Raw genomic sequence first — 27,360 nt, forward strand, 5'->3', positions numbered from 1 at the left:
ATTTCTTTTCCCAGATAGAGATGGAACAGTATAATAACTGCCTGGTCTTCAGGAAACGATGACATGGAAACAGGGCTTCTTCTGCATCTGAACAAACATCCTAATGAACCATATTTTAAACATCTATTTATGTAAATAAAGTACGTTATGCAAAATAAAATGTGTGCCCTTTCATTTTCAGCTCTTAAATGACACTGGATCTAGTTTGGTCCCAGATCTGTTTGTGCTGTATAGTCAACTCCATGACAATGCATCTAGCCTGGTCCCAGATCTGTGTGTGCTGTATAGTCAACTCCATGACAATGCATCTAGTCTGGTCCCAGATCTGTCTGTGCTGTATAGTCAACTGCATGACAATGCATCTAGCCTGGTCCCAGATCTGTTTGTGCTGTATAGTCAAGTCCATGACAATGCATCTAGTCTGGTCCCAGATCTGTTTGTGCACTTGCCAACTGCATGGCAATGAGTGACAAGGAGTTGGCATGACAACAGACTGGCACTCAGCCTACTTCAGATCCCAAAGACAATATGACAGAAACACACAAAGCAGGTGGACAAGAGAACAAGATATTTATTAAATATAATCTTAAAATGACTTTAAAGAAGTCAGACAGAAGATCATTAATGATGAAGTAAAGAAGTTCAAAGATGGCATCAAAGGGGTTACAGAAGAAGTCACTGATTGGGTGTATGTTACATACATGCACAACACATGTACATCACATGTACATACCCTGAAGAACTGACTACCACCACCTCTCCACTCGCGACCCACAGGGTTCTGAAAGACACTCCGAAAGGGTGGATCTCAAAAGTTTTTTCCTGATTCCCTCCCCTAGGTCCTCTCCTCCTCCTCCTCAAAAACATCATACGGAAGCGGGCAAAGAATTGAAGAACCAAGGAAAGGAAACGAGGAACTGAGGAAATAGTTTTGTGATTAAACCGAACTTTACTGAAACTAGCACCAGAAACAAAATGGAAGCCCATCTAATGTAGAGTCCCTCTCTACAGATCAGATAACTTCATCTCAGCCCTGTCTACATCTCAGCACCCACAGATACACACCTATAGGGCTCTGGTCAAAAGTAGTGCACTATATAGGAAAATGGGTGCTATTTAGGACACACAGTCAGAGGGTCTCTACTCTCTCATAGGGTGTGTTTACACAGGCAGCCACATTCTGGGGGGTTTGCCACTAACTGATCTTTTGACCAATCAGATCAGATCTTTTACCACTAATTGGTCAAAAGATCAGAATGGGGCTGCCTGAGGAAACAGCCATATCGACCTGACTGCAACCCTCTGGATAACTGCTAGTTAATATTTGGCAATGGAACTACATTTAATCTTAAATTATATTCACACTAGTTCCTCCTGGAGTGTGACGCAAGGCATTGTGGTTAATGGAGTTGTTGGGAGAGACCCATTATGTCAACAGTTGTGACATAGGACACCTTGAGAGAGTGATGGTGGTAATCTGTCTCTGGAGCTGTGAATATTGGGAACTGTAGTTCCACACTGGATGTAAGTGTTCTATTGTAGTCTCATACTGCTTCGCCTCAGCCAGTCTGATTGGTAAGAATTTAACTATCAGACGTGTACAAACTAATAAAAAGGTTCTTTCTCCCATGTTCTCCATCAACTCAAAAAGATATAGTGAAAAACATTACCAAGCCTAACCAACATAAGACGGCCAATCTACACTTTAAAATGAGCTCTGTGTCAGTGGATGTGTGTGTGGAAAATTACACCTGAATGTAAACTCAGGAGGTTAGGAGAGGTGGGTTAGTGCATCCATCCAGTCATCCCTCCCTCCATTCATCCTTTCCTCCCTCCCTCCCTCCATTCCTTCCTCCATTCATCCATTCCTCCCTTCATCCATTTATCCCTCCCCCCTTCCTCCCTCCCTCCATTCATCCATTCATCCATTCCTCCCTCCATTCATCCATTCCTCCCTCCATTCATCCATTCCTCCCTCCATTCATCCATCCCTCCCTCCATTCATCCATCCCTCCCTCCATTCATCCATCCCTCCCTCCATCCATCCATCCCTCCCTTCTCGGACACTCTCACTAGAACCTGTTCGAGGTGCTTTCTGTGCTCTGTCCTACATCTTTCATTCCCCATCTCCATTAACTCCTACAGCCTTGGTCAACCAAGCAGGCAGTATGAAACATGGCAGTATGAAACATGTCCACTCACCACAATATGACTCCAGAACAGTTACTGCTGTAACACATCTGCCATGTCCATGAAAATAAGGACTTTAACATGCAAACTAGCTTATACAAATATGAGGAAGGATGATTATGGTCTTGTCTTAGATTCCATTGATTCCTATCATATTTGATTTGTTCCTTTATTATACCACTGACTAGATGAGCTTCAGATATTACTTTCAGAAGAGAAAGACTACATACATTATCAGAGAGAGAGAGAGACAGAGAGAGAGGAGGGAACACTGTAGCAAAACGCATTAAAAGGGAAAGTGTTTCTTATAAGTTCTGGTAGTCACTCCCCGTCTAGGTTCCTAGTGAATACAAACCCGGGGTATGCATGGTGCATAGTAACCCTACCTATCCCCCTCCTCACTCCTCACTCCTCTCATCCTCCATGTCAGGTGGGGGAGAGAGGATGCCTAGGAGGAGGGGTAACATGTCCGTTATTTCACAACATTGCCGTAACAAAACAGAAACATTGTAAGAAACATGTGTGTTTGTTGGGGAATCCAGGCCACGAGCCCAGCAGAGAGAGAGGAGAACACAGAGGAGGTGAGGACAGAGGTGAGGACAGAAGAGGAGAAGAGAGGTGAGGACAGAAGAGGAGAGAGGGTGTAGTGTTGAACCCTGCCAGCAGCAGGTGGTAACGTTAAGCTGAGCTAGCCAGGTGGATGGATCAGTCGAAGGAGATGAGCTGTGCCTCGCTGCCTGGATGGACCTGCGGAGGCTGCTGCTGCTGAACCTGCTGCTGGGGGCCACCAGGGGGAGCCATCTACACAGACAGAGACGAGAGATTACCATCAATCCCTCACTGCAACTCCCACTACATAACACATAGAACAAACAAGCCTCTGACATACGGAATCAGAAGTCCCCCTATAGACAGGCAACACTATGCTGGTAGAGGGAGAGAGGAGTGAGAGAGAGAGAGGAAGGAGAGAGAGGATGGAGAGAGAGAGAGGAAGGAGAGAGGAGAGAGGAGGAGAGAGAGAGGGAAAGAGGAAGAAAGGAGAGAGAGAGGAAGAAAGAGACAGGAAGAGAGGGGGAAGAGAAACCAAGGACTCCTACCTGTTGGTACATGGGCTGTTGTCCTGGGCCCTGCATGTATGGTTGTTGTGGGGGCATGTTGGGGTCCTGCCCAGGTAGGGCTGCCATCATATTCTGCATGGCGTAAGGTGGAGGGTAGGCCACATAGGACATACCGTTAGTGGGGGGAGGCTGGGACATGGGGGGCAGAGACTGGGCCTGGGACACCACGTTCTGCTGAGACCGATGACACAAAAAACTATTAACATTACAGACGTCGCTAACAGATGATTTAAAGCCTACATGTAGAATGTATTATGATGTGGTTATAATCTATTATAACACTAGTCGTGAGCCGTTTGACTCCCTCTATAATCATCATCCCATTATGATGCTAAATAACAGTCAAACAGCTCTGAGGAGGAGGAGCCACGTCGAGCTTTAGAAAGTGAGGACCAGGAAACAAAATGAAAGAGTGACATGAAACCTGAAGCACATTTTAAAAAGGACTCCGGTAAACGGTATCGGAGCACCAAGTCTAGTACCAAGATGCTTCTTAACAGCTTCTACCCCCAAGTCATAAGACTCCTGACCAGCTAATCAAAGGGCTACCCAGACCCCTCTTTTACACTGCTTCTACTCTGTTTATAATCTATGTATAGTCACTTTAACTCTACCTACATGTACATATTACCTCAGCTAACCGTGCCCCTGCTCATTGACTCTGTACCGGTACCCCTGTATACAGCCTCACTACTATTATTTGACTGCTGTTTTACTTTTATTTTCTATTGTTTTACTTAACAATTAATACTTTTCTTAAAACTGCATTGATGGTTAAGGGCTTGTAAATACCTGTTGTATTCGGGCGCATGTGACAAATAACATTTGATTTGATCTGACGGTGTAATGCTGAGCCTCTCATTGGGCCGTGACATCAGGCATTATTACATCATGTAGATCACATTAAGGAGGAAACCTAGTTACCTAGACGACAAACTCCGTATGAGGAAGTCCACTACCACTTTTCCATTTCAACACCAATAGTATTGTAACAGGCATGACACTCCCCCCTCTGTTCTCACCTGGTATCCCTGTGTGGGTGTGGGCTGGTAGTTAGAGTAGGCGGGGCTAGTGGTGGGCGGGGCCTGGCCAGGGAGTGCAGGCTGCCCATTGGTTCCTGCAGGCTGGTACATGTACATGTTGGGGTCTGGAGCAGGGAGGCAAACACAGGAGCGTCACGTTACAGAAGGTCAATGTACACAATATATACAAAAGTATGTGGACATCCCTTCAAATGAGTGGATTCAGCTATTTCAGCCACACCCGCTGCTGACAGGTGTATAAAATCAAGCACACAGCCATGTAATCTCCATAGACAAACATTGGCAGTAGAATGGCCAGTACTGAAGAGCTCAGTGACTTTCAATGACTCCGTCATTGGATGCCACCTTTCTAACAAGTCAGTTGGTCACATTTCTGCCCTGCTAGAGCTTCCCCGGTCAACTGTAAGTGTTGTTATAGTGAAGTGGAAACGTCAAGCTCACAGAATGGGACCTCTGAGTGCTGAAGCACGTAAACATTGTCTGTCCTCGATTGCAACACTCACTACCGAGTTCCAAACTGCCTCTGGAAGCAACGTCAGCACAAGAACTTCATGAAATGGGTTTCCATGGCCGAGCAGCCGCACACAAGACTAAGATCACCATGCTCAATGGGTTTGGAGGACGCCAGGAGAATGTTAACTGTTCTAATGGATAGTGCCAACTGTAAAGGTTCATGAAGGAGGGATAATGGTGGCAACAGTTTGGGGAAGGCCCTTTTCTGTTAAGGCATGACAATGCCCCGCGAGCACAAAGCCAGGTCCATACAGAAATGGTTTGTCCAGAACGGTGTGGAAGAACTTGACTAGCCTGCACTAACCTCAACGAACTGAGAGCCCGGCCTAATCGCACAATATCAGTGCCTGACCTAGCCTGGAACCAAATCCCCACAGCCATGTTCCTACATCTAGTGGAACGCTTTCCCAGAAGAGTGGAGGCTGTTAGAGCATCAAAGGGGAGGAGCACTCCTGATTCCACCCCTGATTCCGAGACACTCCAGCATTTATCCTGTTCCCAGATCTGTTTGTGCCATCTTGCCACTCCTTGTAACGCATTGTCACATCAAACAAGCCCCAGGCTAACTACCATGCTATTCAACAAGACATGCTGACCCCCAGGCTAACTACCATGCTATTCAACAAGACATGCTGGCCCCTAGACTAACTACCATGCTATTCAAGAAGACATGCTGACCCCCAGGCTAACTACCATGCTATTCAACAAGACATGCTGGCCCCCAGACTAACTACCATGCTATTCAACAAGACATGCTGGCCCCCAGGCTAACTACCATGCTATTCAACAAGACATGCTGGCCCCCAGGCTAACTACCATGCTATTCAACAAGACATGCTGATCCCCAGGCTAACTACCATGCTATTCAACAAGACATGCTGGCCCCCAGGCTAACTACCATGCTATTCAACAAGACACACACATTTGACTCATTGTGGTCTGTACTAACCTGGAGGCATGGCCTGGTACTGTCCTGGTCCAGGCTGGTTCATGTAGACGTTGTGCATGGGCGACCCCTCCACTGACCCTGAGGGGCTAAAGGTGCCTGGGTAACTGGGGGGTCCCCCCGGCTGCCCGTACACCACCCCTCCTGCCACGTTGGGGGGCAAAGACTGCATCTAGGGTGAAACGGAGAGGAATTTACACAAGAGCTGGACAAAAAGAACAGCCACTAAGGTAAACGCCAGATAAAACACCTGCAGCAACCATTAACACAGAACCTCTAGAGACTAACAGGGTGCAGAACCTCTAGAGACTAACAGGGTGCAGAACCTCTATAGACTAACAGGGTGCAGAACCTCTAGAGACTAACAGGGTGCAGAACCTCTAGAGACTAACAGGGTGCAGAACCTCTAGAGACTAACAGGGTGCAGAACCTCTATAGACTAACAGGGTGCAGAACCTCTATAGACTAACAGGGTGCAGAACCTCTATAGACTAACAGGGTGCAGAACCTCTATAGACTAACAGGGTGCAGAACCTCTATAGACTAACAGGGTGCAGAACCTCTAGAGACTAACAGTGTGCAGAACCTCTAGAGACTAACAGTGTGCAGAACCTCTAGAGACTAACAGTGTGCAGAACCTCTAGAGACTAACAGTGTGCAGAACCTCTAGAGACTAACAGTGTGCAGAACCTCTAGAGACTAACAGTGTGCAGAACCTCTATAGACTAGCAGTGTGCAGAACCTCTATAGACTAACAGTGTGCAGAACCTCTATAGACTAACAGTGTGTCGTGACACGCCTGCTCCAAGGCTCTGTTTGAAGACTAACTCCCCTGTGTGCCGGCCAGAGAGACGGGTATAGTGTAGTGTCTACCTGTGGGTAGGGCACGGTATAGTGTCTACCTGTGGGTAGGGCACGGTATAGTGTCTACCTGTGGGTAGGGCACGGTATAGTGTCTACCTGTGGGTAGGGCACGGTATAGTGTCTACCTGTGGGTAGGGCACGGTATAGTGTCTACCTGTGGGTAGGGCACGGTATAGTGTCTACCTGTGGGTAGGGCACGGTATAGTGTCTACCTGTGGGTAGGGCACGGTATAGTGTCTACCTGTGGGTAGGGCACGGTATAGTGTCTACCTGTGGGTAGGGCACGGTATAGTGTCTACCTGTGGGTAGGGCACGGTATAGTGTCTACCTGTGGGTAGGGCATGGTATAGTGTCTACCTGTGGGTAGGGCATGGTATAGTGTCTACCTGTGGGTAGGGCATGGTATAGTGTCTACCTGTGGGTAGGGCATGGTATAGTATAGTGTCTACCTGTGGGTAGGGCACGGTATAGTATAGTGTCTACCTGTGGGTAGGGTATAGTATAGTGTCTACCTGTGGGTAGGAAACGGTATAGTATAGTGTCTACCTGTGGGTAGGGCGTGGTATAGTGTCTACCTGTGGGTAGGGCATGGTATAGTGTCTACCTGTGGGTAGGGCATTGGTATAGTATAGTGTCTACCTGTGGGTAGGGCATGGTATAGTATAGTGTCTACCTGTGGGTAGGAAACGGTATAGTATAGTGTCTACCTGTGGGTAGGGCATGGTATAGTGTCTACCTGTGGGTAGGGCGTGGTATAGTATAGTGTCTACCTGTGGGTAGGGCATGGTATAGTGTCTACCTGTGGGTAGGGCATGGTATAGTATAGTGTCTACCTGTGGGTAGGGCATGGTATAGTATAGTGTCTACCTGTGGGTAGGGCATGGTATAGTATAGTGTCTACCTGTGGGTAGGGCATGGTATAGTGTCTACCTGTGGGTAGGGCATGGTATAGTATAGTGTCTACCTGTGGGTAGGGCATGGTATAGTGTCTACCTGTGGGTAGGGCATGGTATAGTGTAGTGTCTACCTGTGGGTACGGCATGGTATAGTATAGTGTCTACCTGTGGGTAGGGCATGGTATAGTATAGTGTCTACCTGTGGGTAGGGCATGGTATAGTATAGTGTGTACCTGTGGGTAGGGCATGGTATAGTATAGTGTCTACCTGTGGGTAGGGCATGGTATAGTATAGTGTCTACCTGTGGGTAGGGCACGGTATAGTATCTACCTGTGGGTAGGGAATGGTATAGTATAGTGTGTACCTGTGGGTAGGGCACGGTATAGTATAGTGTCTACCTGTGGGTAGGGCACGGTATAGTATAGTGTCTACCTGTGGGTAGGGCACGGTATAGTATAGTGTCTACCTGTGGGTAGGGCATGGTATAGTGTCTACCTGTGGGTAGGGCATGGTATAGTGTCTACCTGTGGGTAGGGCATAGTATAGTGTCTACCTGTGGGTAGGGCATGGTATAGTGTCTACCTGTGGGTAGGGCATGGTATAGTATAGTGTCTACCTGTGGGTAGGGCATGGTATAGTGTCTACCTGTGGGTAGGGCATGGTATAGTATAGTGTCTACCTGTGGGTAGGGCACGGTATAGTATAGTGTCTACCTGTGGGTAGGGCATGGTATAGTGTCTACCTGTGGGTAGGGCATGGTATAGTATAGTGTCTACCTGTGGGTAGGGCATGGTATAGTGTCTACCTGTGGGTAGGGCATAGTATAGTGTCTACCTGTGGGTAGGGCATGGTATAGTATAGTGTCTACCTGTGGGTAGGGAATGGTATAGTGTCTACCTGTGGGTAGGACGTGGTATAGTATAGTGTGTACCTGTGGGTAGGGCACGGTATAGTATAGTGTCTACCTGTGGGTAGGGCACGGTATAGTATAGTGTCTACCTGTGGGTAGGGCACGGTATAGTATAGTGTCTACCTGTGGGTAGGGCATGGTATAGTGTCTACCTGTGGGTAGGGCATGGTATAGTGTCTACCTGTGGGTAGGGCATAGTATAGTGTCTACCTGTGGGTAGGGCATGGTATAGTGTCTACCTGTGGGTAGGGCATGGTATAGTGTCTACCTGTGGGTAGGGAATGGTATAGTATAGTGTCTACCTGTGGGTAGGGCATGGTATAGTGTCTACCTGTGGGTAGGGCATGGTATAGTATAGTGTCTACCTGTGGGTAGGGCACGGTATAGTATAGTGTCTACCTGTGGGTAGGGCATGGTATAGTGTCTACCTGTGGGTAGGGCATGGTATAGTATAGTGTCTACCTGTGGGTAGGGCATGGTATAGTATAGTGTCTACCTGTGGGTAGGGCATGGTATAGTGTCTACCTGTGGGTAGGGCATAGTATAGTGTCTACCTGTGGGTAGGGCATGGTATAGTGTCTACCTGTGGGTAGGGCATGGTATAGTATAGTGTCTACCTGTGGGTAGGGCATGGTATAGTGTCTACCTGTGGGTAGGGCATGGTATAGTGTCTACCTGTGGGTAGGGCATGGTATAGTGTCTACCTGTGGGTAGGGCATGGTATAGTATAGTGTCTACCTGTGGGTAGGGTATAGTATAGTGTCTACCTGTGGGTAGGGCATGGGGAAGGCAGGCATCTGGGCTCTCATCTGGATGGTGTGTTTCTGTTGCTCCAGCCTCATCTGTCTCTCCTTCTCCTGCTCCTGAAGCCGCTGGATGGCCAGCTGACGCTGCATCTCAAGGTACTCCTGAAACACAGTCACCACATCAGACACCATATATCACCACATCAGACACCATATACCACCTAACAGGCTGACGCTGCATCTCAAGGTACTCCTGAAACACAGTCACCACATCAGACACCATATACCATCACATCAGACACCATATACCACCTAACAGGCTGACGCTGCATCTCAAGGTACTCCTGAAACACAGTCACCACATCAGACACCATATATCACCTAACAGGCTGACGCTGCATCTCAAGGTACTCCTGAAACACAGTCACCACATCAGACACCATATACCACCACATCAGACACCATGTATCACCACATCAGACACCATATACCACCTAACAGGCTGACGCTGCATCTCTAGGTCCTCCTGAAACACAGGTCACCACATTAGACACCATATATCACCACATCAGACACCATATACCACCACATCAGACACCATATATCACCTAACCTCCTACCGCAGATCAACCCATACCTCATCACGTTACTAAATCCTACTGAATCTCAGGGTTCAAATTATTCTATTAAAAAGGTCCAACCTTCAACATCAAATCATTTCTGGGTAACAATTAAGTACCTTACTGTAATTGTTTTCAATTAAAATGGTCAAAAAGAAACAAAAATGTGCTTCTTAGCAAAGCAAGTCACCAGGCAGGCCAAAACGCCATCCCACCAAAACAGGCTGAAATTTCAGGAGTTTTTTCTCAAACAGCTCTTACACTAAAATGGCATTGTCTTGTCACACTATTATTCCAACCTCATAGTGTGGACATAAATAGAAAACACAGGGAAATCACGTTTCTTACTGCACTGGGCCTTTAAATATTCTACAGCTGATCTGTTCTACACAATATACTTATTATCTGTAATAACACCCCTCCTAAACAGACTCCCAGCCCTGTTGTTCCCCAGTCTGTCACCTGTTATTATCTGTAATAACACCCCTCCTAAACAGACTCCCAGCCCTGTTGTTCCCCAGTCTGTCACCTGTTATTATCTGTAATAACACCCCTCCTAAACAGACTCCCAGCCCTGTTGTTCCCCAGTCTGTCACCTGTTATTATCTGTAATAACACCCCCCCTAAACAGACTCCCAGCCCTGTTGTTCCCCAGTCTGTCACCTGTTATTATCTGTAATAACACCCCTCCTAAACAGACTCCCAGCCCTGTTGTTCCCCAGTCTGTCACCTGTTATAATCTGTAATAACACCCCTCCTAAACAGACTCCCAGCCCTGTTGTTCCCCAGTCTGTCACCTGTTATTATCTGTAATAACACCCCTCCTAAACAGACTCCCAGCCCTGTTGTTCCCCAGTCTGTCACCTGTTATTATCTGTAATAACACCCCTCCTAAACAGACTCCCAGCCCTGTTGTTCCCCAGTCTGTCACCTGTTATTATCTGTAATAGCACCTCTCCTAAACAGACTCCCAGCCCTGTTGTTCCCCAGTCTGTCACCTGTTATTATCTGTAATAACACCCCTCCTAAACAGACTCCCAGCCCTGTTGTTCCCCAGTCTGTCACCTGTTATTATCTGTAATAAACACCCCTCCTAAACAGACTCCCAGCCCTGTTGTTCCCCAGTCTGTCACCTGTTATTATCTGTAATAACACCCCTCCTAAACAGACTCCCAGCCCTGTTGTTCCCCAGTCTGTCACCTGTTATTATCTGTAATAACACCCCTCCTAAACAGACTCCCAGCCCTGTTGTTCCCCAGTCTGTCACCTGTTATTATCTGTAATAACACCGCTCCTAAACAGACTCCCAGCCCTGTTGTTCCCCAGTCTGTCACCTGTTATTATCTGTAATAACACCCCTCCTAAACAGACTCCCAGCCCTGTTGTTCCCCAGTCTGTCACCTGTTATAATCTGTAATAACACCCCTCCTAAACAGACTCCCAGCCCTGTTGTTCCCCAGTCTGTCACCTGTTATTATCTGTAATAACACCCCTCCTAAACAGACTCCCAGCCCTGTTGTTCCCCAGTCTGTCACCTGTTATTATCTGTAATAACACCCCTCCTAAACAGACTCCCAGCCCTGTTGTTCCCCAGTCTGTCACCTGTTATTATCTGTAATAAACACCCCTCCTAAACAGACTCCCAGCCCTGTTGTTCCCCAGTCTGTCACCTGTTATTACCTGTTAATAACACCCCTCCAAAACAGACTCCCAGCCATGTTGTTCCCCAGTCTGTCACCTGTTATTATCTGTAATAACACCCCTCCTAAACAGACTCCCAGCCCTGTTGTTCCCCAGTCTGTCACCTGTTTCTTCTGTCTCATGATCTCTAGTTTCTGGGCCAGCTGGATCTGTCTCTGTCTCTCCGCCTCCTCGGCAGCACGACGCAGCTTCTCTCTGTGCTCGTCTCGTAGGGCGTTCAGGGCGGCCCTCGCATCACGCACCTGGGCCAGCTTGTCCTGCAGACCCTCGTAGTACACTGGCAGACAGACATGGAGATGTTTAGTTAGACAGTGATTAAACGTTACAGGACCAAGACAACAAACATGATAAACCAACAAGCAGACAGACATGGAGATGTTTAGTTAGACAGTGATTAAACATTACAGGACCAAGACAACAAACATGATAAACCAACAAGCAGACAGACATGCTCACGGTTTCAGCAAGAGTTAGGCCGGGATTCAATCCAATCACAGATTTGGACAATATGCCATTTATAGGCCATTCCTGATTGAGACATATGCATTGTTTACAGTGAATGTGGTCTCCACAAACATGGGAACATAGTTTTTAAAACATGCATTGCAGACAAAGCTCGATCAGATTGAATCACGGCTTCAGAGAATCTTGTACAAAAACAAACACTGAAACAAAGTCACACACAGAACCAACCCCCCCCCCCCCCCCCACAGAACCAAACCCCCCCCTAACTCACGTCTCTTCTCGTCCAGCTGATTGAGGATGTCCAGTAGCTGGGGGTGCATGGTGTTGATGGACTGGAAGAGGGAGAGCACGGCGCTGTCGTTGGTGATGCTGCGACCACGCATGTGGTTACTCTTCATACGGTTCAGGAAGGTGGTGACCGCATTCTGCAGAGCCTTCAGGAACGCATCGTGGTTCTCCTCCGACTCACCATTCTGATACTGCTGCTGGGGGTGTGGAAGAAGAGAGGGGAGGGGAGAAAGGGAGGACGGGGGAGGAAGAGGAGAGGAGAAAGGGAGGACGGGGGAGGAGAAAGGGAGGACGGGGGAGGAAGAGGAGAGGAGAAAGGGAGGACAGGGGAAGAAGAGAGGGGAGAGGAGAAAGGGGGGAAGAGGAGAGGAGAAAGGGAGGGAGAGGAGAGGAGAAAGGGAGGACAGGGAGGAAGAGGAGGGAGTAGAGGAAGAGAAAGGAGAGGAGGGAAAGTGGAGAGTCATTCAGGAGGAACAAACAGCTAATGAAAAAGAGCATGTAGTCATTTCTAATCTAAATCTACTTCAATCTCTGCTGCTATGCATGAATTTTCACCTGAATAAAAAATAAAATCCGTTTGTCTTCCATCTCTCATAACTCAGCAGTGTACAACTAACCTCCACTACGTTGACTGGAGGCGGGGCCATGACGACTTGAGCTGGGAGTGGTGCGACAGTTTCCACTGGCTGGGGCTGGCTGATTGGCAGGGGCTCAGTAGCCAATGGTACGGGGGCAGGGGCAGAGGGGGTGGGACTCTTGCGTGCCTCTTCCTGTTTCTTCTCCCAGTACGTTCTGTTCAGGTAGCGAGCCACCTGGAGAGAAGACCATTATAGTTCAGGTCCTCTCAACCAAAACATGACTAGACATACTGACCTGGGACCAGTTCCTCAAACACATAAAGACGATCTTTAGCAGAAAGATCATGAGTCCATAGGTGGGCAATGGACAACCAATGATCTAGTAATCACCTATATGTTTCTGGGAAACTCACCCCAGTATATAGTTAATTTACACTACAGTGCAGTCTGAGCTGTAAATGTAACCGTATCAAATGAGATGTAGGTTTAATTCCAGACTCAGAGACAGCGCAGAGACAGCTCAGAGACAGCCCAGAGACAGCCCAGAGACAGCACAGAGACAGCACAGAGACAGCACAGAGGACAGCACAGAGACATCTCAGAGGACAGCACAGAGACATCTCAGAGGACAGCGCAGAGACAGCGCAGAGACAGCGCAGAGACAGCGCAGAGACAGCGCAGAGACAGCGCAGAGACAGCCCAGAGACAGCGCAGAGGACAGCGCAGAGGACAGCGCAGAGGACAGCGCAGAGACAGCGCAGAGACAGCGCAGAGGACAGCACAGAGGACAGCACAGAGACAGCTCAGAGACAGCACAGAGACAGCTCAGAGACAGCTCAGAGACAGCTCAGAGACAGCTCAGAGACAGCACAGAGACAGCTCAGAGACAGCACAGAGACAGCTCAGAGACAGCTCAGAGACAGCTCAGGAGTGTCAGAGTTGACATGTGTCCTACCTCGGGGTCCACATCTTCAGCTGAGGGAGCAGAGGAGTTCTGTGGAGAACACACACATTACACATTACAACAGACCCTATACATGGTTAAGTCCCTGCACAGTTAGTACATGTGCATAGGCCCCCTGCACAGTAATTACAGGAGCATAGCCCCCCTGCACAGTAATTACAGGAGCATAGGCCCCCTGCACAGTAACTACAGGAGCATAGCCCCCCTGCACAGTAATTACAGGAGCATAGGCCCCCTGCACAGTAACTACAGGAGCATAGGCCCCCTGCACAGTAACTACAGGAGCATAGGCCCCCTGCACAGTAATTACAGGAGCATAGGCCCCCTGCACAGTAACTACAGGAGCATAGGCCCCCTGCACAGTAACTACAGGAGCATAGGCCCCCTGCACAGTAATTACATGGTTAAGTCCCTGCACAGTAACTACAGGAGTATAGGCCCCCTGCACAGTAACTACAGGAGCATAGGCCCCCTGCACAGTAATTACATGGTTAAGTCCCTGCACAGTAACTACAGGAGTATAGGCCCCCTGCACAGTAACTACAGGAGCATAGGCCCCCTGCACAGTAACTACAGGTGCACAGGCCCCCGGCACAGTAATTACAGGTGCACAGGCCCCCGGCATAGTAATTACAGGTGCACAGGCCCCCGGCATAGTAATTACAGGTGCATAGGCCCCCTGCATAGTAATTACAGGTGCACAGGCCCCCGGCATAGTAATTACAGGTGCATAGGCCCCCTGCATAGTAATTACAGGTGCATAGGCCCCCTGCATAGTAACTACAGGTGCATAGGCCCCCGGCATAGTAATTACAGGTGCATAGTGGTACTTGAATATACACATTACCATACATAACAACACACACAGAGTACATGTCTCATTATTCACCTCTTGACCAACTAAGTGGTTAGTGTAAAAGATGACTTACGGGTATAAATAAATATTTAGATAAAAAGATGTGTAGCAGTTCAGTATAATATGGAGCCGTCATAATGTACCAGTTACTAAGTAATACTTCACAAGAGACTTAGTGGGGCGGCACGACAGTGTAGAAAACAGAGTACTTATATAGAGAGAGAGGATGGTGTTAACACAGAGTACATCTATAGAGAGAGAGGATGGTGTTAACACAGAGTACATCTATAGAGAGAGAGGATGGTGTTAACACAGAGTACATCTATAGAGAGAGAGGATGGTGTTAACACAGAGTACATCTTTAGAGAGAGAGGATGGTGTTAACACAGAGTACATCTAGAGAGAGAGGATGGTGTTAACACAGAGTACATCTAGAGAGAGAGGATGGTGTTAACACAGAGTACATCTAGAGAGAGAGGATGGTGTTAACACAGTGTACATCTAGAGAGAGAGGATGGTGTTAACACAGAGTACATCTAGAGAGAGAGGATGGTGTTAACACAGAGTACATCTAGAGAGAGGATGGATGGTATTAACACAGAGTACATCTATAGAGAGAGGATGGTGTTAACACAGAGTACATCTATAGATAGAGAGAGGATGGTGTTAACACAGAGTACATCTATAGAGAGAGAGGATGGTGTTAACACAGAGTACATCTATAGAGAGAGAGGATGGTGTTAACACAGAGTACATCTTTAGAGAGAGAGGATGGTGTTAACACAGAGTGCATCTAGAGAGAGAGAGGATGGTGTTAACACAGAGTACATCTAGAGAGAGAGGATGGTGTTAACACAGAGTACATCTAGAGAGAGAGAGGATGGTGTTAACACAGAGTACATCTATAGAGAGAGAGGATGGTGTTAACACAGAGTACATCTATAGAGAGAGAGGATGGTGTTAACACAGAGTACATCTAGAGAGAGAGGATGGTGTTAACACAGAGTACATCTATAGAGAGAGAGGATGGTGTTAACACAGAGTACATCTATAGAGAGAGAGAGGATGGTGTTAACACAGAGTACATCTAGAGAGAGAGGATGGTGTTAACACAGAGTACATCTATAGGAGAGAGAGGATGGTGTTAACACAGAGTACATCTAGAGAGAGAGGATGGTGTTAACAGAGTACATCCGTAGAGAGAGAGGGGATGGTGTTAACACAGAGTACATCTATAGAGAGAGAGAGGGTGGAGGTAGTGGATGAGAGTAAGTCTTACCACAGGAGAAGAGTAGAGTGAGTTGACGGGGGGGGCTGAGGAGGTGACTGGGGCGGGGTCAGCTTTGGGGTAGACCCCGTACGAGTTCTTCTGTCTCTGTAGACACACAACATGTATCAGTGTCTTTCCATTCCCACTGTGGAGCTACAGTCCCTTTATTTATATACAGCACTACCCACCATCCTCTCCTTCTCCTCAGCCTCGCTCTGTGATAGGGCGATGGCCAGCTGAAGCTCCTCCTCCTCCTGCAGGGCCGCCTCGTCCCGTTTGGGGGGCACCTGGTGAGACAGGGAAAAGAGATGAAACCCCCAGGGGAGGGAGGCCCCGAGGCGAGAGGGCCAGGGAGGAACAGGGGCCCACAGGAGAGAGGACCAGGGAGGAGAGAGGACCAGGGAGGAGAGAGAACGCCAGGGAGGCGAGAGAACGCCAGGGAGGCGAGAGAACGCCAGGGAGGCGAGAGAACGCCAGGGAGGCGAGAGAACGCCAGGGAGGAGAGAGGGCCAGGGAGGCGAGAGAGGGCCAGGGAGGCGAGAGAACGCCAGGGAGGCGAGAGAACGCCAGGGAGGAGAGAGAACGCCAGGGAGGAGAGAGAACGCCAGGGAGGAGAGAGAACGCCAGGGAGGAGAGAGAACGCCAGGGAGGAGAGAGAACGCCAGGGAGGAGAGAGAACGCCAGGGAGGAGAGAGAACGCCAGGGAGGAGAGAGAACGCCAGGGAGGCGAGAGAACGCCAGGGAGGCGAGAGAACGCCAGGGAGGCGAGAGAACGCCAGGGAGGCGAGAGAACGCCAGGGAGGCGAGAGAACGCCAGGGAGGAGAGAGAACGCCAGGGAGGCGAGAGAGGGCCAGGGAGGCGAGAGAACGCCAGGGAGGAGAGAGAACGCCAGGGAGGAGAGAGAACGCCAGGGAGGAGAGAGAACGCCAGGGAGGAGAGAGAACGCCAGGGAGGAGAGAGAACGCCAGGGAGGAGAGAGAACGCCAGGGAGGAGAGAGAACGCCAGGGAGGAGAGAGAACGCCAGGGAGGAGAGAGAACGCCAGGGAGGAGAGAGAACGCCAGGGAGGAGAGAGAACGCCAGGGAGGCGAGAGGACCAGGGAGGCGAGAGGACCAGGGAGGCGAGAGGACCAGGGAGGGGAAGGTTAGAAGAGAAACACCAGGGAAGGTAAAGCAGGGTGTGCATTGGGTAATAAGCCAAGCCAATGGCTGCGTTTCAGGTGGTCTTCATTGCAGTTGTGCTTCACGTCTCAGAATATTGCTTTGTCATATTGTTGCAGTTCCAGGATGGATGGTTCACTTTAAAACAGTCCTACAGACGCTGTGAGATCTGATCACCTGAACCCCCCGACTGCAGAGGGAACACTGCTGCTGCCTCGCTCTCCCACCCAGGGGCATGAACTGAGGAGCAGCCTCACTGCAAACACACACAACCTGGAACCCCACCGCGGTCAAGGAGGCAGGGAACGTTAGGAGAAAGACAAACGAGAGATAGCAGGTGGGGCCTTATAAGAATCTAATAACAAAGACTTGATTTCTTTGTGCTCGAGGGGGGAGGGAGATGATTGGTGATCATTGGGAATCATTTTACCACGTCAAACTACAACCCCCCCCCCCACCACCCCCCCAAAGCTCATCAAACTACAACTCCCATGTTGTAGTTTATGGCATGTTAAACTGATCCCCATATGTCGTCTCTATTGGGGAGGATGAGACGGTCTGGGTCTGCACTTGAAATTAAACCCTACTCCCGATATAGTGCACTACTATGGAGCTCTGGTGGTCACAGCCCAAAGTAGTGCACTATGTAGGGAATAGGGTGCCATTTGGGACGCAGACACCTTGACCCTGGCTATCACCACCAGGGGGTCGTCTCTTAGGCCATACATTCACTTACTGTTTCCTGGACCACTACCTGAGACTGCTGGGACAGGGGGCTGGTCAGGTACTCTGGCGGCAGCTCTGCCGGGCCTGGGGCCACGGAGGTGGATGTCCCGACGGGTTTACCCCCTTCAGCTTTCCTAGGCGGGGGAGAGAGGGAAGGGTGGCTGGTGAGGAGAGGGGTCAGAAGGGAGGTCGGGGGTCAGACACACAACTTGGTGAGTCAGAGGTGGTTGGACATGGACAATACACTGGATGGATGGAAACCGACGGGTACTGAGCAGCAGAATGGTATTTACAGTAGAAGATCACAAGTATCCATACAGATCATTCACTAAGTGTACCTACCCACCACATGAAATTATACCACTAAAACAACAACTTGTACAGGCTGATGAAATGCACTATGGAGGCTGAAGTGGGACATTTTAAATATACAGGCTGATGAAATGCTCTATGGAGGCTGAAGTGGGACATTTTAAATATACAGGCTGATGAAATGCTCTATGGAGGCTGAAGTGGGACATTTTAAATATACAGGCTGATGAAATGCTCTATGGAGGCTGAAGTGGGACATTTTAAATATACAGGCTGATGAAATGCTCTATGGAGGCTGAAGTGGGACATTTTAAATATACAGGCTGATGAAATGCTCTATGAAGGCTGAAGTGGGACATTTTAAACATACAGGCTGATGAAATGAAAGGTAACTCTCTCTCTCTCTCTAGCCCGGTAACTCTCTCTCTCTCTCTAGCCCGGTAACTCTCTCTCTCTCTCTAGCCCGGTAACTCTCTCTCTCTCTCTAGCCCGGTAACTCTCTCTCTCTCTCTAGCCCGGTAACTCTCTCTCTCTCTCTAGCCCGGTAACTCTCTCTCTCTCTCTCTAGCCCGGTAACTCTCTCTCTCTCTCTAGCCCGGTAACTCTCTCTCTCTCTCTCTAGCCCGGCAACTCTCTCTCTCTAGCCCGGCAACTCTCTCTCTCTAGCCCGGCAACTCTCTCTCTCTCTCTCTCTAGCCCGGTAACTCTCTCTCTCTCTCTCTCTAGCCCGGTAACTCTCTCTCTCTCTCTCTCTAGCCCGGTAACTCTCTCTCTCTCTCTCTCTAGCCCGGTAACTCACACTTTCTCTCTAGCCCGGTAACTCACACTTTCTCTCTAGCCCGGTAACTCACACTTTCTCTCTAGCCCGGTAACTCACACTTTCTCTCTAGCCCGGTAACTCACACTTTCTCTCTAGCCCGGTAACTCTCTCTCTCTCTCTAGCCCGGTAACTCTCTCTCTCTCTCTAGCCCGGTAACTCTCTCTCTCTCTCTCTCTCTAGCCCGGTAACTCTCTCTCTCTCGGTAACTCTCTCTCTCTCTAGCCCGGTAACTCACTTGTTGAGCAGCTCGTGGCAGGGCTCACACACACGCACTTCCTTCTCGATGCCAAACTTGGGGATGGTGGAGTACTTGGAGGAACACTTCCCACAGAAGATCTGACCACAGGCTCTGCAGTGATGCTGCAACAGGAGGGAGAGAATGTCAGACAGACAGAAGATCTGACCACAGGCTCTACAGTGATGCTGCAACAGGAGGGACAGACAGACAGACACACAGACACACAGACACACAGACACACAGACACACAGACACACAGACAGACAGACAGACAGACAGACAGACAGACAGACAGACAGACAGACAGACAGACAGACAGACAGACAGACCACAGGCTCTACAGTGGTGCTGTAACAGGAGGGAGAGAATGTCAGACAGACAGACAGAGACAGACAGACAGACAGACAGACAGACAGACAGACAGACAGACAGACAGACAGACAGACAGACAGACCACAGGCTCTACAGTGGTGCTGTAACAGGAGGGAGAGAATGTCAGACAGAATAATCCAAACAGATACAAAGTCATATCATTCTCTCTCTTTTACTTACACAATGTGTTACTGGAGGAGGAAGGAAAGAACACATTTCCACACAAACCACTGCTGCTGTTGGTCTGTCCCCTCCTGCCCGTCATTCCGCCAGTCCGCCAGTCCGTCAATCCGCCAGTCCGCCAGTCCGTCATTCCCCCAGTCCGTCATTCCCCCAGTCCGTCATTCCCCCAGTCCGTCATTCCCCCAGTCCGTCATTCCCCCAGTCCGTCATTCCGTCATTCCCCCAGTCCGTCATTCCCCCAGTCCGTCATTCCCCCAGTCCGTCATTCCCCTAGTCCGTCATTCCCCTAGTCCGTCATTCCCCCAGTCCGTCATTCCCCCAGTCCGTCATTCCCCCAGTCCGAAATTCCCCCAGTCCGTCATTCCGCCAGTCCGTCATTCCGCCAGTCCGTCATTCCGCCAGTCCGTCATTCCCCCAGTCCGCCATTCCGCCGGTCCGTCATTCCCCCAGTCCGTCATTCCGTCATTCCCCCAGTCCGTCATTCCCCCAGTCCGTCATTCCCCCAGTCCGTCATTCCCCCAGTCCGTCATTCCCCTAGTCCGTCATTCCCCTAGTCCGTCATTCCCCCAGTCCGTCATTCCCCCAGTCCGAAATTCCCCCAGTCCGTCATTCCGCCAGTCCGTCATTCCGCCAGTCCGTCATTCCGCCAGTCCGTCATTCCCCCAGTCCGCCATTCCGCCGGTCCGTCATTCCGCCGGTCCGTCATTTCCCCGGTCCGTCATTCCGTCAATCCGCCAGTCCGTCAATCCGCCAGTCCGTCATTCCGCCAGTCCGTCATTCCGCCAGTCCGTCAGTCCGCCAGTCCGTCATTCCGCCAGTCCGTCATTCCGCCAGTCCGTCATTTCGCCAGTCTGCCGTGTTGTCTTACCTTTCTAGTCATCACTCCAAACTGAACGCGGCAGCGATGACACTCCTCTGCATCCACCCAATCTGGAGCCTGGACACACAGAGAGACATCAGAGATCCTCCTAACAACCGGAGAACATTCAGTAGTAAGGACGTATCAAACCAGAACAACATCAGTGAGAAGGAGACTCTTACTCTCTCTGCAGCAAACATGGCATCACTCTCCTTGAACTCTGGAAACACGTGACCTGGAACAACGGGAGATACAGGATGTCCAACAATATAGGATAAAGGTTGATGAATACAAGTTGAATATTTACTGTGACACTGCTCAATTCTGTCTGCTGTGTGTTAGTGACTGTGTGTCTGAATCCCAGATCATAGCCAACCTCCCTATGGAAAACCTGAGGACACCTGAGAGGAGGGGATGAGAGCAAAATGACAAAGAGCTGCCACTATGTTTCTTCCACCGAGCCAATCTTCTCAGGTCTTCAGGAGTGTCTAGGGGGCTAGGGGCTGATCTGGGGTCTGACTTACCCTCCACCTTCATGATCTGGTACGTGTCCTGAACCACCTTGTATTTGGGCTCGTTGCGGAAGGCGTGGGCCCAGGCCTGGATCAGGTAAAGGATCTTATTCCTCACGTTGGGCTCCGTCTGTTTCAAGGGGCAACACATCACCACTCACTGAGTTAGAGTACAGATACACTGTAATACATCACCACTCACTGAGTACAACTTCACAAGTACACCTTTTATAGACAGATGAACTGCATTTAAAAACGCTACTCTATATTAAGTACAAAAAATAATAATAAATTGGGCACCTCAGTCCCCTTACAAACACAACACTTCCCCAAAAATAGAAGACAATACTAAGCTATACTATAATAATAATAATACGATATGAATACATCTAGACTGAAACAAGGTTCTAACCTGGCTAGAGAGACTTGTTTTACCAGACCAACAAGTCTCTAGAGAAATACTTCAAACTAAAAGGTTTCTTTTAGTCCTTTTCCCCCTAAATAATCCCATTCCAGACGTCACTTCAGAGACTAAACGTTCAGAGTGTTGTCTTGCTGTGTTCTCTCACAGAGAGGTGGGAAGCTGGGAAGTCCCTCAGTCTGTCTGAATCAGCGTGTGACCAAGCTATGACATCACCATCAGGAAGTCAACAGAAGTTCACCTGACAAGGGTGGGGAGCCAATCAAAAGACTGCAATGTCATGCTGTATAGTGTATCCAAATGAACTGTTCCAAGAGGGTGCACCCTTAACATACCATTCACAATCAGATAGATATGCGTGGTGTAGAACAGATACTGTTCCTAGGCCGTCATTGAAAATAAACATTTGTTCTTAACTGACTTGCCTACTGAAATAAAGGTTTAATAAAAAATTTAATAAAAATAGACTGATTTTAGTTTTATTCTGAACATTGCAGATAGAAATGCATTATGTAGAACATACAATTGACAGTCCTGTAAGGAATCGTGTCAACTCCACTCATTAGGCTACATTTCTATGTGGAAAACTGAATGCTCTCTGGCCAGCTCCCAGGCTGTCAGACTACAGCAGACTTGGGTTCAAATACTACTTGAAAATCATTTCAAAGACTTGATCAGGGCTTGATTTAGCTCACCTGGATCAATGGAACCAATAGAATAGTCTGAAAACGGCAAACCCTGCAGATTCCGGCATTCCAGACAGGTTTAAGCAAAACACCAGAACTATTTGAAAGACTTCTAACCCTATTTGAAACCAGGTCTGCAGTTCACTACAGCACCAGTGGGTGATTATCAGGCTAAGGCGCAGGGTTGAAAGGTCATACGGATTGGAGTCCGCAGCACAAGGCTCAGACATATCCCCCAGACAGATCACACGGTGTGTGTGTGTGAAAACTAGTACAAACTGTAGCTGGCCATGCAGCTGATTTCAGTATAGAGGGACCATGAATACGTCTGCTATCTAGACATGGTGGAGAAAGCAGAGCGAAAGGTGTCTGCTGTGTTATTACAGCTGTTCTGGTGTGCTGTGATCGCCATGGTTACGTCCCAAACGGCACCCTATTCCCTACATAGTGCACTACTTTATACCAGAGTCCTATATGGGCCCTGGTCAAAAGGAGCGCACTAGGGAACAGGGCTTGGGAAGCAAGCCCATGTCAGCTGACTGGGTCACGGCCTAGTCCTCCTTTAGCCAACTAAACCACAAGAGCTCCAGAGCCAGGGAGGGCATTCCTTCCACAAGGAGCGGGGTGAAGTTTCCTCTAGGTTCAGATCTAGGGTCAGCTTCCCCTCCCCTCCCCCACTCCAAACCTTAACCATTAGTGGGGGGGAATGCAAAACTGACCCAAGATCAGTGTCTAGGGAGAACTTCACCCTTGTCCACAAGAAACCCTCACGTGATTGGATTAGTACTTCAGTGCTGCAGCCTAACCCTCCCAGTTCCTACACTGAGATCTGAATAAGTTGTATCTTGTCAAACTGACAGCCGACATAAAACCAAGACATTACTTTTCTGATCTAAATTGAAATGCTAACATTTTTTTATTATTCTAATGTGTAGTTTGATTCCTGTCCCTTCATTCTCTTGGCTCACCACAAACATAACTGTTCCTGTCCCTTCATCCTCTTGGATCAGCACAAACATAACTGTCCCTTCATCCTCTTGGCTCACCACAAACATAACTGTTCCTGTCCCTTCATCCTCTTGGCTCAGCACAAACATAACAGTTCCTGTCCCTTCATCCTCTTGGCTCACCACAAACATAACTGTTCCTGTTCCTTCATCCTCTTGGCTCACCACAAACATAACTGTTCCTGTCCCTTCATCCTCTTGGCTCACCACAAACATAACTGTTCCTGTCCCTTCATCCTCTTGGCTCACCACAAACATAACTGTTCCTGTCACTTCAATCTCTTGGCTCACCACAAACATTACTGTTCCTGTCCCTTCATCCTCTTGGCTCACCACAAACATAACTGTTCCTGTCCCTTCATCCTCTTGGCTCACCACAAACATAACTGTTCCTGTCCCTTCATCCTCTTGGCTCACCACAAACATTACTGTTCCTGTCCCTTCATCCTCTTGGCTCACCACAAACATAACTGTTCCTGTCCCTTCATCCTCTTGGCTCACCACAAACATAACTGTTCCTGTCCCTTCATCCTCTTGGCTCACCACAAACATAACTGTTCCTGTCACTTCAATCTCTTGGCTCAGCACAAACATAACAGTTCCTGTCCCTTCAATCTCTTGGCTCAGCACAAACATAACTGTTCCTGTCCCTTCATCCTCTTGGCTCAACACAAACATAACTGTTCCTGTCCCTTCAATCTCTTGGCTCACCACAAACATAACTGTTCCTGTCCCTTCAATCTCTTGACTCACCACAAACTTAACTGGCCCTATGAGAGCTGTCTGAATGGAAGTAACCCAAGGAGGAGATTGATGGGATGTAGGCCTGTAGAAGACCACAGCAGACTAGTCCCCTCTACAGTAACACTCCTATACAACAAGGAGTGGAGGTAAAGGTAAGGACATGACACTATTAGGCCTGACTATCACTTGTTTTAAGGAATGACCCATCAGAATGGGGTCATCCAGGTATCAATGGAGCTTCCCTGGAGTGGAACTGAGCAAGTGGAGAGTGGGAGGGTGAGAGAGAAACATCTGATTAACCTGCTTAAAATGATTTGGCTTCGGTTGGTTTCAATTGAAACTTTTGGTTTAAGAGGCCCTTGATGTGGACCTGTGAGCCTTTGTGCCCCACCTGGAAAATAATCAAAGTGAAAGACTGCTATGATGCTAAGAAAGATGGAGAATGGCAGGGGTGAATGGAAGGTGTAGAGGGGGTGGAGGAGGTGGAGAGGGGGTGGTGTAGAGGGGGTAGTGTAGAGGAGGTGAAGGAGGTGTAGAGGGGGTAAATCAAGACAGGGTCACCTTCAGTAGATCCTTCAGCTCCTCCATGGTGGTTTTACAGGCCACCTCATCATGGACCGTCTGCCCACAGTTCTTCACTACTGACTCCAACACCTGACAGGTAAAAGAAACACTCATAATCACACTTCACAATACAGGGGTCTAATTCTTCTGATTTAGCCTCAGGTCAGACTTTTTACTATGGAACTGGACTATCACCTTGGATACACAGACAGCGTCATTACGCAAAATGTTACGCAGCATCATCTGGATAGGTGTGCAACAAAAGTTCAACATTCACCTTCTGCTACCATTTCTGTCAAGCCGTCTACACATACAGTTTGACGCTTACTTTCAATAAATCCAACGTATGCACCACACAGAACGCACTGCCACTGCAATGCAATGCTGCAGGGCAAACGCAGCGTTCCATTGGAAACGAATGTACCTCTGGTGTACCAAAATGGAATCGAGGCATATAAATCTGGATATCATTTCCATTTATTATTCAAAACATCTGAACATGGCCCAATTTGAATAATTGATCAAGCCATCCTTTAAGCAGCACTAGAAGGTTATCATGATGTCATTACAAGCGGTTCAGCGAAGATCCACGCAGCATTGGTCAGTCTAGGAACCCACCTCAAGACCATAGAGAGCCACATGTGGGTTCTTATCCATCAGCTTCTTCTTAATGGCTCCGATGGCATACTTCGCCCTGCAGGAGGAGAAAGACTTTGATCAGATCAGACACACGTCTATCGTGTGGAGAAACATGGGGCTAGTTCCAATTACTTTCAAATGGTTCCTTCCTTCCTAGGCCTCGTCATGGAAACACTTAAGGACCTCTCCACTGCAATTATCCAATCACAGAGATTAGGCTAGTGATTACCAGAAGGAAGGAAGGATTGTAAGTATTTGATCAGGGCTGTGGTGTACTGGGCACTCTACTACTCACTGTGTGTCTCCTTGACGGATGAGATCACAGATCTGCAGGATGGACTCCCAGTCTGTCTCCAGCAGCAGCTGACTGGTGGCTTTATCTGCAGACAGAGAGGAGAGGGTTCACTGTCTCACATGTCTTTCATTCAACATCATCATAAACATGTACGTCATTCAGCAGACAACGTTATCTGACTTACAGCCAGTGCATTCATCTTAAAATAGCTATGTGGGACAACCACATTTCACAGTCGTAGCAAGTACACTTTTCCTCAATAAAGTAGTTATCAGCTAAGTGAGTGTAGGTAAGAAAAGAGAAGTGTAAGGGTCTTTTAACCAGGGTGGATAAGACTAAACCTTACACCTGAAAGCATAGGCTATTTCTCTAAACAGTAGAGTTGTGTGTTTGCTTGTGAGCAGGTGATATTGATTCATGTGACTAGGGCCTATTCAAAATCATTAATGACTGAGAAAGCAGCCTTTCACACATCACATTTGAATTCAGAGTTTAGACCACAATATGAACGTGTCCAGGCATGGCGTGTGGGCCTATACAAATGTAAATGATCATATTATACACTCACTGTAGGTATGAACCAGAGGATTTCTCCATTCAGTAAATTATGGGGGTGGGGTAGGCCTAGTTAGTGATTAATAGTGAGTGGATCAAGGTACGTTGTTATGGAATGCATTTCTACACAGTAACTAACTAGCTTGCGGCTGTTGCAAAACTAAGAGGAAACGTCGGTGACCGGGAATGAGCCTGTATGTTATGTTATGATTGACACAAACCTTCGGCCTTTTCTGTTGACCAGTTTATTGTGTGTTGGCCAGTTTTTTTTATGCCAACACAGGGCTCAACAATAGGCACTGGCACCCTCAATAACATCAGAGCACTGTAAGCAATCTACTCATGATTACAGTTGTCAGCGAGTTGTCTAAACTGTTTTGAGGTTTAAGTTAGTCTATGATGAGGCTGATAAGAAAATGTCTGGTGACGTTGTCTGGCGCAGTGGGGTGAGCTGGATAGATAGCCAACTAAGCTCCTACTAGCAAACGAGCTAATCTAGCTAGAACAACTAGCTAGCTAGATGGCAAATAATGAAAGTTATGCAAATTACAAAAACAATGATTTATGTCTGACGATCAGGGATATCCAACAAAACAAATATGTTTGTATTTAGGATTTTATGTAGGGAAAATCGGGGCGCAGCGAACCCACACAACATCCTCTGATTGCGTTGCTAGCATGCTAGCTAGCCAAGCTAACCTAGGCTAGACACTTTCCGGGTATCTTACAGAGCAAAATGCAAGCATCGTTTTTGGTAGAATAAAAGGCATGTTATCGATAAGTAGTTAAACTGCAATGCTCGATAGAAAAGACGATTCTCGATTAGAGGCCTCTGCCTATCGTCGAACTGAACACAGACAATGCCAATTTTAGCTAGGTAACTAGCTAATGTTAGAAGGGCTGTGTCACAGCCCCAAACGACTGCCAAAACAATAAGCAAAAACAATCACCGGTGTAAAATGTTAAGATACTCATATCTTACCAAGAAGCCTCTCAAATGTTCCACCACCCTTTCCCATGGCTGATCCAATGACTCAGGCTAGCTGACGAGACGTTATTTTTTGGTCAATCAAAAATTATTTTGACACATCCACTGTAAAGATCGCTAGCCAGCTGCAAAGTTATTGCTACTTCCTACTTCCCGTGTCGGGTTTAGAAACTCTGTTGTTCGGTGGTGAAGTCCGTCTATTCCTAAAAGTATTGCGACGTTGCCCCCTAGAGTCTGAAGAGGTGAGTGTACAGGGGGTCATTGTTGTGTACAGTTTATTCAAGTGGACATGGGTTCCATAACATTACGT

At 48.2% G+C, this 27,360-nt stretch overlaps 1 protein-coding gene and 1 long non-coding RNA gene across 11 annotated transcripts; both read right to left on the reverse strand.

Annotated features, from left to right (window-relative positions):
- Positions 1-553: 553 nt before the first annotated feature.
- On the reverse strand, positions 554-27,360 carry LOC129832818 (hepatocyte growth factor-regulated tyrosine kinase substrate-like). Of its 10 annotated transcripts, none has more exons than XM_055896839.1 (20): positions 27,045-27,360; positions 25,508-25,592; positions 25,192-25,267; positions 24,571-24,663; positions 21,164-21,281; positions 20,822-20,874; positions 20,649-20,717; positions 19,223-19,347; positions 17,884-17,989; positions 16,157-16,255; positions 15,978-16,073; positions 13,834-13,872; positions 12,918-13,112; positions 12,284-12,494; positions 11,652-11,824; positions 9,248-9,388; positions 5,814-5,982; positions 4,331-4,455; positions 3,288-3,479; positions 554-2,991 (listed from the first exon to the last, which is right to left on the reverse strand). In XM_055896839.1, the coding sequence occupies exons 1-20, from the start codon at positions 27,079-27,081 to the stop codon at positions 2,896-2,898; spliced, it is 2,298 nt and encodes a 765-aa protein (XP_055752814.1). In that variant the 5' UTR covers positions 27,082-27,360; the 3' UTR covers positions 554-2,895. The 10 variants fall into 10 exon arrangements, with proteins under 10 accessions (XP_055752814.1, XP_055752809.1, XP_055752807.1 ...); XM_055896834.1 differs by having other exon boundaries at positions 12,284-12,497; positions 17,884-18,016; positions 27,045-27,359; XM_055896832.1 differs by having other exon boundaries at positions 3,288-3,482; positions 17,866-18,016; positions 27,045-27,359.
- Positions 7,896-9,178, reverse strand: LOC129832819 (uncharacterized). The gene is made up of 4 exons (XR_008756010.1): positions 9,064-9,178; positions 8,749-8,976; positions 8,405-8,438; positions 7,896-8,346 (listed from the first exon to the last, which is right to left on the reverse strand). It is a non-coding gene; the product is annotated as an uncharacterized LOC129832819 (long non-coding RNA).

The sequence above is a fragment of the Salvelinus fontinalis genome, chromosome 34, assembly GCF_029448725.1.
Source record: "Salvelinus fontinalis isolate EN_2023a chromosome 34, ASM2944872v1, whole genome shotgun sequence".
Lineage (NCBI taxonomy): Eukaryota > Metazoa > Chordata > Actinopteri > Salmoniformes > Salmonidae > Salvelinus > Salvelinus fontinalis.